This window comes from Nicotiana tabacum, chromosome 7 (assembly GCF_000715075.1).
Source record: "Nicotiana tabacum cultivar K326 chromosome 7, ASM71507v2, whole genome shotgun sequence".
Classification (NCBI taxonomy): domain Eukaryota; kingdom Viridiplantae; phylum Streptophyta; class Magnoliopsida; order Solanales; family Solanaceae; genus Nicotiana; species Nicotiana tabacum.
The window spans coordinates 137,044,424-137,059,149 of NC_134086.1; the positions used below are offsets into that span (position 1 = coordinate 137,044,424).

Consider the following 14,726-nt stretch of genomic DNA (forward strand, 5'->3'; position numbering starts at 1 on the left):
TGTCCGGCAAAAACTGCTCCAGAATAACCACCCGATGACTAGGGGTTATCCCTACTATGCACGCCCTTATTATTGGGAACGTCTTCCACCTTGACGTACATTTCCAATAATTTTATTACAATAAATTCCCTGTATTCATCCGGAATTCGCAAAAAATCTCTAAGAGTTTCATCATTCTCGATGTTAAACTCAGAATAATAAGCAAACCCCTGCGGAGTCACTGAATACGAAAATCTACCGGTTATTTTAAGGTTAACCGAACGCCTCCTCTCATTCATTTTTTTACGTAACAACAATACCAATTTATCGTACTCCATAGTAAGCGGCAATTTAACATGACATTGTGAAGGTGAGCTATACCTCACAGAGTTATTCTCCAACACAACCTCCCCCCCCCCCCCCCAATATAGTGAAACCCTTATTTTTGCCACTTCAGACATTGTAAAAAAATGATTGATAAGAAGAAGAGAGAAGTATGAACGTAAGTTTGAAGTAAAGTATTGAATGAATTTTCATAAATTTGAAACGCCTTTAAATAAGGCAAGTCCGACGTTGGGGTGTAGAATTTTTCTATGTAAAATGCAGTACAATACAACGTTTTATGTATTGAATTATTGTTATGTCAGTTCATTGTGGGACCAAAAACCAAAGTAAAAAGCAGTATAATAATACGTTTCAGTATAAAACGCAGTATAATTTTCTTAGTAAAACGCAATATAGTACTGCAAATTACAAAAAATAATTAAGTAAAACGCAGTACTATACTGTGTTTTACTTTAACGGCTAAATTTTCGTTAAAGTAATTGGCAGTATAGTACTGCGTTTTACTCATTTATGTAACTTTTTTTTTAAGTAGTAGAAAAGTATTTTTTGTCCAAAAAATCATCAAAAAAGTTTCGGACTCTACTAATCCAAGCATCAAAGAAGTGAGCTCAGGAAATGCTTGGACAGGGCAATTTTTATAAGGTAGTACATAACTTAAGCGAAAGTTTGAGTTAAAACACCTATACACAAGACGTACACCAAAAAGTGGAAAACCTACCAAAAAGATATGTTTTTTTATTACACATGACACCCACTCTTCGACATAACGAGGAGCCTCATGGGTGCACCAAGAAAAAAGGATAAGAGGCTATCAATGATGCAAAATCAATTTCTACCCCTTCAACAAGTCTCATATTTCTCACCAACAACCCACATGAGTGCTAGTGGACTAACTTCCCACGCCTTACGTCTTCATCTCCATCTTCCAGTTGAACATTTCTTACAGTAACCGGCATCACCAGAGATATACCAAACAATCCCATAATTACCTATATAGCACTAACAAACATAAGTAATCTCCCTCTTCCTCAAATTCTCAGCCGTCAAAATCATCCCTCTTGTGGCTAACCAGGTAATAAAAAGGCACACATTTCTCGATATGTTAGGGATCCAAACTGAGATGTACTGAGATGTAAGGAGAAGCTACCTCCTCCTAGTCAAAAGATTCTCATAACATAAGTTAACAGAAAACCCTCCAAGGTTCCCAAACCTCCAATATAGTGGCAGTCATGTGATGTGCTTTGTTTGTGAAGTAATTCAATGCGGCTTTGAAATTCTGACAACTTCCAATCTTGCAATTCCATCCTATAGCCTCCGGATTCGTTGAACTGTTACCTCCTGCTGGCAAGTTCTGCAAATGTTTAGAAAAGCAAGCCTCAAAATGTTAACCCCACACCGCCAGTGCCCCAAAAAACGTAACCCCCACCCCCCAAAACCCAAGAGACACATTAGCACTAAACTATTCTCACCCCCTCAAAATATTCCTCCACAACCCACTCCCACAATGCTCGTAAAGAACATAACCGTGAGGGATTGTCAATAAAACACTTGATACAACTCATCTCCTCATGGATAAATGACGATGGCGCTTAAAGTTCTGTTTTCCTCGAGCCCTGTGGATAAAATCAGTGTCACCAGCTGGGGCAGAACGTTTCTTCATGAGCTCTTTTCGCACTTGAGCAATTGGAGCAGATCTGCAAGTTCCTTTATTTGTTTTAACTTGTCGGAACTCAGCAATAAAGTTTCGATTTGAGCTTGATTGACTCGAGTTTGACATCTGACATTGAAGTTTTTCGATCTGTTCTTGAAGTTGAGAAAGTGAATATTCCGACTGAAGACCAGGATCCACAATATGTCTAACTGCATTTCTTAGTGCATTTATTTCATAATTTATAGCCTTCATCTGCGAAAAAGATAGATCAAACTTGATTTTGGATTTCAGAAGAAATGATCATGAAGTTATTTGCCAAAGAGGAAGAGAACACTACATACTTGGGCTCGATGAGAACTATTTCCAGCATGAAGTATTTTCTTGGCAATCTCTTCTGAGTGTCTTACATAATCCCTCAGGAGCATCACTGGTGAAACCAAGTTAACAAGATCAAACTCATAGACATAAGTAAATGCCACCATCCACTGCTTTTTATTTATAAGATTTTGGACGAAGCCTGTAACTCAAAAAATACAAAAAAAAAGGGGGAAAGAAAATATCAGTCAGATAAATCCAAAGGCTGTTCAGTCTTTGGTTATATTCAGTAAAAACGAAGTGAGTAGTGTAAAATGTTCCCTGTCAACTGAAGTTACAAGAGTCAGATGAAAACATCAGCTACAGTAACAACTTAATTTTTTGTTCAAATATCGGGTCACAGATATAGAGATTGCACGTTAAAGGAACAAGAATTTTAGCCAATGCTGATGATGTAAAATATCAAACCACACCCTCAAAATAACTCAGCTGAATGCATTTTCTAGTTATATTGTACATCAAAAGATTTGGAAAAATCACAGAATAAACGAAAAGTAAACAAAGGTTTATCAGCTCCAAAAATTCTCACCAACTTTATTCTGAGAAATGAGATCAGAACTCCTCTTCAAAAATGCCAAAGAGATACAATTCAAAAGACTAGGATGCTATTCAAGCATTCAATCACTAGGTACCTTTTCTTTCAGCAAATAACATAAAACACCTATGCTTCACAATCAAACTAGTCAGGGTCGCCATATAAATCCTCACTATCCATGTCACTCTATTTAAACTCGTCTTAAACAATATTTAACAATTGAAGTTCATTGACACTAGATGTTCTCTATCTTTTCTACTGACATACAAATCCTAACAAGATAAACTCCTAATATTGGACCTAAAGTAAGCGTAATAATAATACGAAGCCTTAATCACAACTAATTGGTATTGCTATATGGATCTTTTCTTTCATTATACTCCATTTTCCACTAAGTTCGGATGGATCCGAAGAGATTATAGGTCTTTCGAGATAAACCTCTTTCTGTGTGATTTAAGGTCTACCTTGTTTCCTTAACACCTTCAATCACCATGGTTACACATCTGCAGACCAGTACATCTCAAGATCTACATAGGATATGACTAAATTATCTCAAGCGAACTTCTCTTATTTTATCCACTGTGTGTGCTACTTTCACCTTTTGTCAAATGTGGTTGTGCAACCTTTTATGATTGTTGATTCATCCTAAATCGATTAGTTTTAAGCTAGCAGTCAACCTGTCTCAAGTCTGCTGCTTTATAAACTATGTGAGAAGGCTCTCATAGATAGGGTTATTTCGGCTAATAGCATAGACCTATCGAATGTCAAGATCACGGTCGCCAAGGAGTAATTCCATATGTTCCTTGGAAGAAGTAAAACCAATTTCTACAACAGGAAAAAATCATCAAAAAATGAATGCTACTCATAGAATGTCTGATCAAATTGTAGTATGCATAATATAAAACAACAAGATGAATCCTACAAATTCAGTCCCCTCAAAGGACAATAACAGGATCTAAATAATCAATTAAAAAGGCAATAATATTATAAAATAGGAAGCAAAATTCCATCATAAATGAGAAATGAACACATCTAGAAATGTGTGACCCTTCATATGACAAGCAGCAGTGCAGCACATTATTCATATTAGGAGGTGACTGTGTGTGTACACAGGCAAGTACATTTCAAAGTGAAACAAACAATAGAAAGAGAGAGGAACATACATCGGATCTTATCTGTCAACCCAAGGATTTTGAACAAAGTAACAACACTTTCAGTTGGTTGAACTTTCTCCAAAAGACCAAAAAGTGCATCTGAATGGAAAGAGTCTATTATTTTATAAATAGCTAAAAGCTGCACAAATGCCAAGAACTCGGATGTATTTAGCTGGGACCCGATCAATGTAGAATACCAATCAACTGCAAATGCAATAGCCCCCGCTTTAACATGAGGTTTAATTTCTGGAGAAGTTTCTCTCAGCTGGTCCAACAGATCAGAGAAGCTCCGCATAACTGATGGGAAGTTTTCACACCTCCCTAATTTTGTGGGATGACAACTCCGGAAAGCATCCAGTACAAGCAAAGCAGGATCTGATGTACGAAGTAAACTTGAGGCACAATTGCAGATTACATCATGTCCTTCGCATTTCATATCCATGTTGTTGCAAACAGATTCATCTGTATAGCCTTGAGCCTTGTGTCTCTTCGATTCTTCTATAGAAGGAAGATCATCACTTACTGGAAAGCCAATATTAACACAAACTCTAGGAAAAAATTTGACAATACCATCTACAAAATTCTTAGATTTGATTACTTACTTGAAGTATTATTTGAAATACCAAGGGCGTGACAGATTTCAGATGTATTCACATGCGGTGATACCTTGTGATACAAACTCTCAAGTTCATCTTTATCGAAGGCAGAAGCCAATCTGTAGCTACCTACAAGAAGAAGAAAACCCAAGATTGCCAAATGGTTTTCCATTTCACCCATCATCTTTGCTTTCCAGGCAAATGCAAGCTTGCTAGCTTCTAATTTAGCCTCTGGTTTAATCTCCGGCGAAAGTTCCATGAACTGTTCTAATAAAAGGATGCAACTCTGCCTGATAATATTACGATTAAATTCAATCTCTTCTTTCTGATAGTCTGGAGGATAAAACCCTACCAGTGCTTCCAACACAAGCATCCCCGAGTCCAGCGACATTTGAAGAGCACTAAAGACTTCACTGCGCAACAACTTGTGCTCCTTCAAATGTTTGTTTAAGAAATTCTGCAAATCCTCTCCACTCATGTTCATAAGGATAATGGCCATGGAATTGGAATGACCTAAAGTGCACGAGGGGGTTCTAGCAGAGAATGATGCGGAATTGAGGGCCTTGGTGCCTGTGGGAATAGATGGATTAGTAGAGCCCATCTGATTCACATTCGCTTGCTCTGGCGTTTTAGCCTCATAAATGACACATAATGCAGCTTGATCTTCCTTCTGCCTTGTAAGCACTTCTATACATTCTTCAAGGTGTTCTATCGGATATTTAAACTGAAGTTTGTAATTCAGAATACATCTGATAACAGCTCTAATAGAAGCAACCTGTTGTTCAATGGCCTCAATCTATTTGCAAAATGTCAAATTAAACATTATAAAAATGAGTCTTAAAGGAGGGGGTTAGAACATTGGCAACAGAAGTGGCATAATACCTTTTCTTCGAATGAGCAGGTCTCTTTCTGGCAAACATTCATATAATTACGTTCAACATATTCCACGTAATTTTTCAGAATGGCTGTGGGTGGGAACTGGTCCACAAGTTCAAATGCATAAGCATATCTAATAGCTTCAAGATGTTGTCGCTGGGTTAGAAGATTCTGGACAAAACCTGTAATCAGAACGAGTAGGTTGTTTTAGTTCGAAACAAACTTTCCCAAAGAATGCAAGGGCAGTGCTGCAGATCTTGTTGAGGAGAAAAAAATAAATTAACTGCTGGATTTTGAGGTGTGTAGCTATCGGGAAAAGGAGGAGTGGTTGCTAAAACATGAACAAGTGCACAATCTTTTCATCTTTATTTTGACAAGTCCACATCTAGATCCATTACTCTTATACACATGTGGCATACATTCAAAGTTTGAATATAGCCCCATCAACAACATCATACCCAGTATAATCCCACAAGTGGGATCTGGGGAGGGTAGTGTATACGCAGACCTCCCCTTCGAAGACCCTCAGCTCAAGGACAAAATGAGAAGGATTGAATATAGCCCCATATCTACGTGAAATAAGGTACTTATAGTTGGTAAGAAAGAATTAATACTTCTAAATAATCGTCTTTATAGAAATAGACACAGTTTCTAACATCAAGAGACAAGGAAGCTTTCAAGATAGTGCAAGAGCTAAGAAATTCAAGTAATTCTAGGCAAAGAGATCATTAATGAGATGATATAAACTAATCTTTTGTTCAGCTGAAAAGTTGCAATTGCTTTACTTAAGGGTGATTCTGCGTTTCTAAGCCATATCTAGGTTACATATGAAACTGGAGTAATTTTGTTGTGTCCATTCAACATAGTGCCAAAATATACAGAAGCTGGCAGAAATGATGGGGTGCAAGATAGGACAATTTCCTACTATATACTTGGGGTTGCCTTGGGAACTATGTTTAAATCAGTTAAGGTTTGGCAGGGAGGAGTAGAAAAGTTTAAGAGAAGGCTGGACACTTGGCAGTTTGCAGACAGAGTAATATAATTATCCGATGCTGACAGAATTCTCACCTATCGCATGTCAATATTTCCAAACTCTAAAAAAGTTCATAAGCAATTGGACAAAATCAGAAGAAAATATTTATATGAAGGGAATTGCACCCAAAACAAGTTTCATCAGGTGATATGGGAGAGGGTTATGCTGCCAAAGAAGGAGGGAGGGATGGAAATCAGATTTTAGCAATAAATAATAAAAGTCCACTTATGCAAAAAGGAAAATGTAATTAGACTCTACGAATAAATCTTTTTCGTTTTTCAACTTTTATGTAATCATAAAAAAATAAAATAAAAATTAAAAAGAAAAGGAAGAGAGTTGGGTAAGGTCATGTCCTCGGGGGGGAGGGTGGGGGTAAGGGTGCTTCCAGGCTGAGTTAGGTATTGAAACATATATACCTTGACGGGGGAGTCTATAGAGTTCGCGAAGAATTCTCCATAAGAGGAAGATCGATATAGCTTGTCTCTAAGAGACAAGATGGGTGGGAGATAAGGCACGGGATGTAGACGGGATTATATTTTGGTACTCTGGTCGCGTGGGGCCAAGAATGGGGTAGGCATTTTGGTTGATAGGGATCTTCGGGAGCTAGTGGTGGAGGATAGGAGGGTGAGCGACAGGTTGATGAGTATTAAGCTAGTCGTTGGGCGTTTTACTTTACATGTGATTAGTGCATACGCACCCCAAGTGGACTTAGACGAGTAGGTTAAAGAGGCGCTTCTGGGAGGACTTCCATGAGGTTGTGCGTGGTATCCCGCTCACTGAGAAGCTTTTCATAACAGGAGATTTCAATGGCCACATTGCGGAGGCATTTGAAGGTTACGATGACGTGCATGGAGGCTTTGGTTTCGGAGTTAGGAACGGAGGAGGAACTTCGTTGTTGAATTTTGCAAAGGCGTTTGATTTGGTGATAGCTAACTCGAGTTTCCTGAAGGAGGAATATTTGGTTACTTTCCAAAGTTCGGCAGCCAAGACTCAAATTGACTATTCAGAAAATCTGATAAAAGTCTGTGTGTGCACGGACTTCAAGGTCATCTCGAGTGAGAACCTCACGACCCAGCATAGGCTCCTGGTCATGGATTTGGAGATTAATCAAGTAGGGAGCTATGACTCTGGAGTTGAGGGATAAGTTGTTGGCTATGGGGGCATGGAAGCGTAGTGGGATGCGAGTGATATGTAGACCGCGACTGCGAATTGCATTAGGGAGTCTGCTAGGGAGGTATTGGGGGTCTCGAAGGGTCCATCTGGTGGCCGCAAAAGGGACTGGTGGTGGAGCACTGAGGTCCAAGGTAAAGTGGAAGCCAAGAAAGCAACTTATTTGAAGCTGTTGGAGAGTGTGGACGAGGAGGATAAGAGGACGAACAAGGAGCAGTATAAGGTGGCCAAGAAGGAAGCTAAGTTAGCAATTACTGCGGCTAAGACTGTAGCGTTTGAGCGTCTGTATGAAGAACTTGGAGGCAAGGGAGGGGACAAGAAGCTGTACAGGCTAGCCAAGGTTCGAGAAAGGAAGGCCTGCGATCTGGACCAAGTGAAGTGCATCAAGGATGAGAAAGGTAGAGTGTTGTTGGACGAGGCTCTGATTCGACATAGATGGCAGACCTAAAAAAGCTATTCACCTTATTAGGAGGTTCATGAAGCAATATAGAGAGAAAGAGGGATTAACATATGGTGTTCATCGACTTAGAGAAGGCTTACGATAAAGTGTCGCGGAAGGTGTTGTGGAGATGTTTGGAGGCTAGAGGCATTCTTGTTGCATACATAAGGGTTGTTAAGGACATGTACGTTGCCGCTAAGACTCGGGCTAGCACAGTGAGAGGGGACTCGAAACACTTCCCGGTTATGATGGGGTTGCATCAAGGGTCAACCCTCAGCCCATTTCTGTTTGCCCTAGCGATCGACGCACTGACGCGTCACATTCTACAAAGGTGTCATGGTGCATGTTATTTGCAGATGATATTGTAATGATTGACGAGACGCGATGTGGTGTTAACGAGAGATTAAAGATTTGGAGACAGACCCTGGAGTCTAAAGGTTTCAAGTTGAGCAGGACCAAAATAGAATACTTGGAGTGCAAGTTCAGTGGCACGACTTGGGAAGTGGACGTGAGGCTTGATTCACAAGTCATCCCTTTGAGAGAAAGTTTCAAGTACCTTGGGTCTATTATACGAGGGAATGAGGAGATCGACAAGAATGTCACACACCGAATTGGGACGGGGTGGATGAAATAGAGGCTCGCTTTCAGTGTTTTGTGTGATAAGAATGTGTCACCAAAAGTTAAAGGTAAGTTCTATAAAGCAGTAGTCAGACCCACTATGTTGTATGAGGAGTAGTGTTGGTCAGTCAAAAACACTCATGTCCAGAAGATGAAGATAGCTGAAAGGAGGATGCTGAGATGGATGTGCGGGCATACCAGGTTAGATAGAATTAAAAATGAAATTATCCGGGACAAGGTGGGTGTGGCCCATGTGGAGGACAAGATGCGGGAAGCGAGACTTAGATAGTTTAGGCGTGTGAAGAGAAGATGCATTGATGCTCCGGTGAGGAGGTGTGAAAAGCTGGCATTGGAGGGCCAACGGAAAGGTAGAGACAAGTCAAAAAAGTATTGGGGAGAGGTGATTAGGCAAGATATGGTGTTGTTCCAGCTTACCAAAGACATGACCATGGATAGGAAAGTGTGGAAGTTGAGAATAAAGGTAAAGGGTTAGGTAACCGAGTGTAATCCTTGTTTGTAACAGTGGCTTTGACACACCACTTAAATGTCTTTTGAGTATTTTTTTATTCCTAAATTTCTGTTACTACTTGTTGTTTCTTCGGTTTTCTACTTGCATTACCTAGTGTTAGTTTTGTATTTTCGCTTCGGTTGTCAGATCGATTTGCTTGTTATTGCCTCTCCCATTTCCCTTACTGAGCTGAGGGGCTATCGGAAACAGCTTCTATGCCTTCTTAAAGGCAGGATAAGGTCTGCATACACTCTACCCTCCGCAAATCCTACTTCTGGGACTATACTGGCTATGTTGTTATAATTTTTATGTAATCAGGACCTTGTACAAAATGCATATGACATTATCAACCTGATGCACGATTTGTATAGTTTTTTCACAAGCACAATCTTTGTGATGTTTTGATTCCAATAGATTCTTACTCTTATCAAAGAAACCTAAAAGCCTTCTTATGATATGGCTATGGAGATATGGCGATGAACAAGGAGCACGCTGGAAGGAAATTATCAAAGCAAAGCATGTTGAGCGATGTCACTGGATCACTAAAGTGAATTCAGCATCATATGGTATTGGAGCCTGGAAGCATATTAGCAAAACTATGGCAGGAATCGTTTCTGATGTGTCTTTGAAGTGGTAGATGGATGCTAATAAATAGTTAAATACCAACATACTTACCAGGTAAGTTCTGTTTCATACCAAGAGAACCACATAATTCTGCAAATTTGTCATGCTTAGCAACAATCTCCAGCAGGATCATAAGATAATCTACCTTAAAGGAAGAAACCAAATTGTACACAGCCAAAAGATACAAGAACCCCAAGATCTCGTGTTGGTTCCCTTTTGTCACCTTCATCTTAACCCTCCAATCCCTTGCAATATTTCTTGCTACTCCCCTCACAAAATCCTGAATATCTGGGGAAACCCTAATTAACTGCTCTAACAGCAGAATGCAGCTCCGTCGGGCAACACTGCCCTCAAACTCTGTTTCTCCCTTTCTCAAATGGGGAGGATAGAAACCTTCCATTGCATCAAGAACCAGTTGTGCAGGGTCAGGAGACATCTGAAGAGCCTTAAAAACTTCGTCAGACATCAAATCCAGCACCTTCTCATGCTCATTTAAGAATATCTGCAAACTCTTTCCATCCATTATCACAACAAAACTTGTAACAGTAGAATTACCTACAATAGCATTGACCCTGTCCAGTGCTACTTCTTCCGCAGGCTCTGACTTTATGTGCGCATTAGGAATAGCATTCAACTGCTTCTCTTTCTCTCCGAGCTCTTTACACCTATCCTCAAAATGTTTCTCCCTTGATTCAAGCTCTTCTAATCTATCCTTAACACTTTCCTCTCCAAGTATAACTTCTTTCATGCGTTGCTCAAAAAGTCCCTGCTCTACCAGGAATATTTTCTTTTCTGATTGAAAGTCCTCATAGTTTTTTTTTTTGCAAATTCCTCTAGTGAATCCAGTTTCTTCTCCTTTGAATTAAGTTCTTCAAACCGCTGTTTATATGCTTCTTGAATAGAATCAAGCTCTCTCTCCCTCAAATTGAGTCTCTCATTGAATGACTTCAAGTGTTCCTCGTGGAGTTCAAGTTTCTTCTTCATTACATCATGAAATTTCTCCTTGTGCTCAAGTTCCTTCTTCATTGAGGACAAGAAGACCTCCTTAGATTCAAGTTGCTTCCTAAGAGCAATCAAGTTATCTGCTTCAGCTTTGAATTCCTTCTTCACCGACTCCAATTCATTCTCCTTCTCCCTCAGCTCCTTTTTCACAAAATCCATGTTTTTTTCCTTTTCTTTAAGTTCCTTCATCACAATATCTAAGTTATTTTCCTCCAATCCCAACTCTTTCTTCATATTATCCAACATATTTTCTTTAACAGAAAGTTCCTTCTTCACCACATCCACGTTAATTTCCTCCTCCCTTAGCTCCTTTTTAACAAAATCTAATTCTTTTTCCTTCTCTTTAAGTTCCTTCATCACAATATTTAAGTTACTTCCCTTCAATTGCAGTTCTTTCTTCATACTATCCAACATGTTTTCCTTATAAGTAAGTTCCTTCTTCAAAGAATCCAAGTTAATCTCCTTCTCCCTTAGTTCCTTTTTTGCATAATCCAATTTTTTTTCATTTTCTCTAAGTTCCTTCTCCAAATAGTCTAAGTTACTTTCCTTCACTCTTAATACTTTCTTCACACCTTCCAACCTGTTTTCCCTAACAGCAAGTTCCTTGTTCACAGATTCCACGTTATTTTCCTTTTCTCCAAGTTCTTTCTTCAAAATCTCCAATTTACTTTCCTTAACTCTTACTTCTTTCTGCATACTATCCAACCTATTTTCCTTGACAGCAAGTTCCTTGTTCATAGATTCCAAGTTATTTTCCTTTTCTCTAAGTTCTTTCTTCATTATCCCCAATTTACTTTCCTTCACTCTTACTTCTTTCATCACACCATCCAACCTACTTTCCTTAACAGCAAGAGCCTTCTTCAGAGGTTCCAAGTTATTTTCATTCTCCCTTAGTTCCTTTTTCACATAATCCAAGTTATTCTCCTTCACCCTCAGTTCTTTCTTCACATTATCCAACATACATTCCTTTATCACCAGCTCTTTATTTAAAGATTCCAACCCCATTTCCCTATCCTCAAGTTCCTTCTTCATGGACTGCAAATTATGTTCCTTGACTTTAATTTCTTCCATCTTTTCAGCCAATTCTTGATCTTTCAACTCAAGGGCATGTGTTTCATGGTGAATCCAACTCTGAATCCTATTCAAATTCTTCTCTTTCAACCTAATTTCAATTAATTTTTCCTCCACATCGCCTGTTTGTTTCCGCTCGAATTTAACCTCATCCCAAAGCCTTTCCACCACCTTCTCCTGATCATTCAGCTTCTCCTCCCTTAACTTCACAGTCTCAGCAAACCCTTTTCGTGCCAAACTCAAATCCTTCCACTTCGACTCCAATTCCTCCTCTTTCCTCTCAACTTCTTCGCGTTTTCGTTCAACTGATTCCCTAATAGCATTGAGTTCCTTCAAGCTCTCCGCCACTGATTCTTGAACTGATCCTAAATGCATTTCCTTGGATTCCATCTCATTGAAGCATTCCTTCAAACACTTGCTGGATAAATCTAAGTCCTTCTCAAAAGTTCCCCATTCCGAAATTAACTTAAATATTTTTTGACTTAACTCCACCGTCTTCTTCTCGTTGTTATGCAATGCTTCCGATATCTTTTCCAGTACACCCATATTGCTTCACCAACATACATACAAACAAAAAAAAGACAGATATTTAACAGTTAATACAGTACAGAGAGGAGAAAACCTCAGAATTTAGTCAATAATAACAGTTAACAAGAGTGCCGAAACAGAGAATTTTGTTTGAAAACTGATATTTTGGAAGCAGGAAAACTCCTATGGGAAGTTAAAAATTACAGTAGAAGGGTTGGTAGAGAACACAAAAACAAAACGGAACTGGAAAAGGGGAAAGGAAGTTTCCGCTTCTAATCTAAAAGGGAGAAGAGATGCATACGGATTCCGGCTGTTTTGACGATTGAATGACGTGGGTCCATCTGCCTTACTTTTCGCTTTCTTCTATTTTCCTTTTTGTGTGTTTTTTTTTTTTAATTCCTCGTCAAAATAGTACTATCTAGTTTAGAAGTCGGTCGATGTATCTTTAGCTCATCTGTTTTGAATTTTGATCTATATATGATACTCTTTATATTTTAAAACATTACACACTATTGCACTAATATTAGTATTATTTCTGTAACTCGTAAAACTCGTTTGATTTGATATTAGAAGAAATAGGTATGCTATAAATTTTAATATTGCTTTATCTAGTGTTTAATTTGTATTTTAAATTTTGAATATAAAATATTTATGTACCTAATTTAATAAGGGCGAAAATCATTTACATTCCCCAAGTTTACTCTAAGGGGTCATTTGGTAAGATTCATCAGATAAGCTAATGCATGCATTAGCTTTGTGTATTAATAATACATTGTTTGGTAGACATTTTGAACCTATGCATTAGTTATACATCCTATTTGGTATTATCTTATGCATCACTAATGCATAGAAAATAAGGGGTCGTTTGGTAGGGTGCATAAGAATAATGCTGAATAGGGCGTATTAGTAGTGTTGGTATTAGTTATGATTGCATTAGTTATGTTGGTATTAGTTATGCTGACATATTTCTTATCCATTGTTTGGTTTGATGTATTAAAGCATTGCACAGTTTCTAAAAGAATTGTTTGTTTATAAAAATGTCCTCAAAACTAGTCCACTCTAACTTTTTAAAAAAAACATATATTGAGAAATGTTTTTATATGAAAAAGTTAAAAAAATATTTTATTTGTCTACCTATATTGTAAAATAAAATTAAATATTTATTTATAAAAAAAGAAATATGTTAAGTATTTATTTATTTACTAGGGATATAATTTTATTTCTCACTATTTGGATTATTTTGAACTTGCATTAATATACTAACTAGTATATTTTAATCAAGCATAAATTTTGAAGGACAATTTTGTCTTTAACTAAGCTAATGCATGCATTAAAACCCATTGCATTGCTAATACCATTATTTTCTATGCATTAGTTATGCATAGGATAATACCAAATAGGATGTATAACTAATGCTTGCATAACTAATGTATAAGTTCAAAATGTCTACCAAACAATGTATTATTAATACACAAAGTTAATGCATGCATTAGTTTATCCAATGCATCCTACCAAACGACCCCAATAGTATTAGCAATGCAATGAGTTTTAATGCATGCATTCGCTTAGTTAAAGACAAAATTGTTCTTCAAAATTTATGCTTGATTAAAATATGCTAGTTAGCATATTAATGCAAGTTCAAAATAATCCAAATAGTGAGAAATAAAATTATATCCCTAGCAAATAAATAAATACTTAGCATATTTCCTTTTTTATAAATAAATATTTAATTTTATTTTACGATATAGGTAGACAAATAAAATATTTTTCTTAAAAACTTTTTCATATAAAAATATTTCTCAACATATATTTCTTTTAAAAAATTAGAGTGTGGACTAGTTTTGAGGGTATTTTTGTAAACAAATAATTCTTTTAGTAATTGTGCAATGCTTTAATACATCAAACCAAACAATTGATAAGAAATATGTCAGCATAACTAATACCAGTATAACTAATGCAAGCAAAACTAATACCAGCATTACTAATACACCCTATTCAGCATTATTCTTATGCACACTATCAAACGACCCCTAAGAATCAAACTCATCCTTTAACTTTGAACAATTGTCATTTTCATTCTTTCATCCTACACAATGTTTATTTTACCCTTGACATTTTCAACTCCCCATATATGTAATATTTTTTTATATTATTTAAATATTTTTTGATGCAGGTATTTATTCATATTTTTTAAAAAAAATATATCTTACTATATATTTAAT

The 14,726-nt window shown here is 37.4% G+C and overlaps 2 protein-coding genes across 5 annotated transcripts; both read right to left on the minus strand.

Annotated features, from left to right (window-relative positions):
- Positions 1 to 927: 927 nt before the first annotated feature.
- On the minus strand, positions 928 to 10,651 carry LOC107766600 (uncharacterized). Of its 4 annotated transcripts, none has more exons than XM_075217692.1 (6): positions 9,955 to 10,651; positions 5,518 to 5,693; positions 4,642 to 5,410; positions 4,049 to 4,534; positions 2,317 to 2,492; positions 928 to 2,227 (listed from the first exon to the last, which is right to left on the minus strand). In XM_075217692.1, exons 1-6 carry the CDS (start codon positions 10,649 to 10,651, stop codon positions 1,883 to 1,885), a joined length of 2,649 nt encoding a protein of 882 aa, XP_075073793.1. In that variant the 3' UTR covers positions 928 to 1,882. The 4 variants fall into 4 exon arrangements, with proteins under 4 accessions (XP_075073793.1, XP_016440897.2, XP_016440896.2 ...); XM_016585411.2 differs by having other exon boundaries at positions 4,049 to 4,537; XM_016585410.2 differs by having other exon boundaries at positions 4,642 to 5,431.
- Positions 10,652 to 10,674: 23 nt separating this feature from the next.
- LOC107766601 (uncharacterized) lies at positions 10,675 to 12,522 on the minus strand. Its single transcript, XM_016585412.2, has one exon. It carries the CDS (start codon positions 12,520 to 12,522, stop codon positions 10,675 to 10,677), a length of 1,848 nt encoding a protein of 615 aa, XP_016440898.1.
- Positions 12,523 to 14,726: the final 2,204 nt, after the last annotated feature.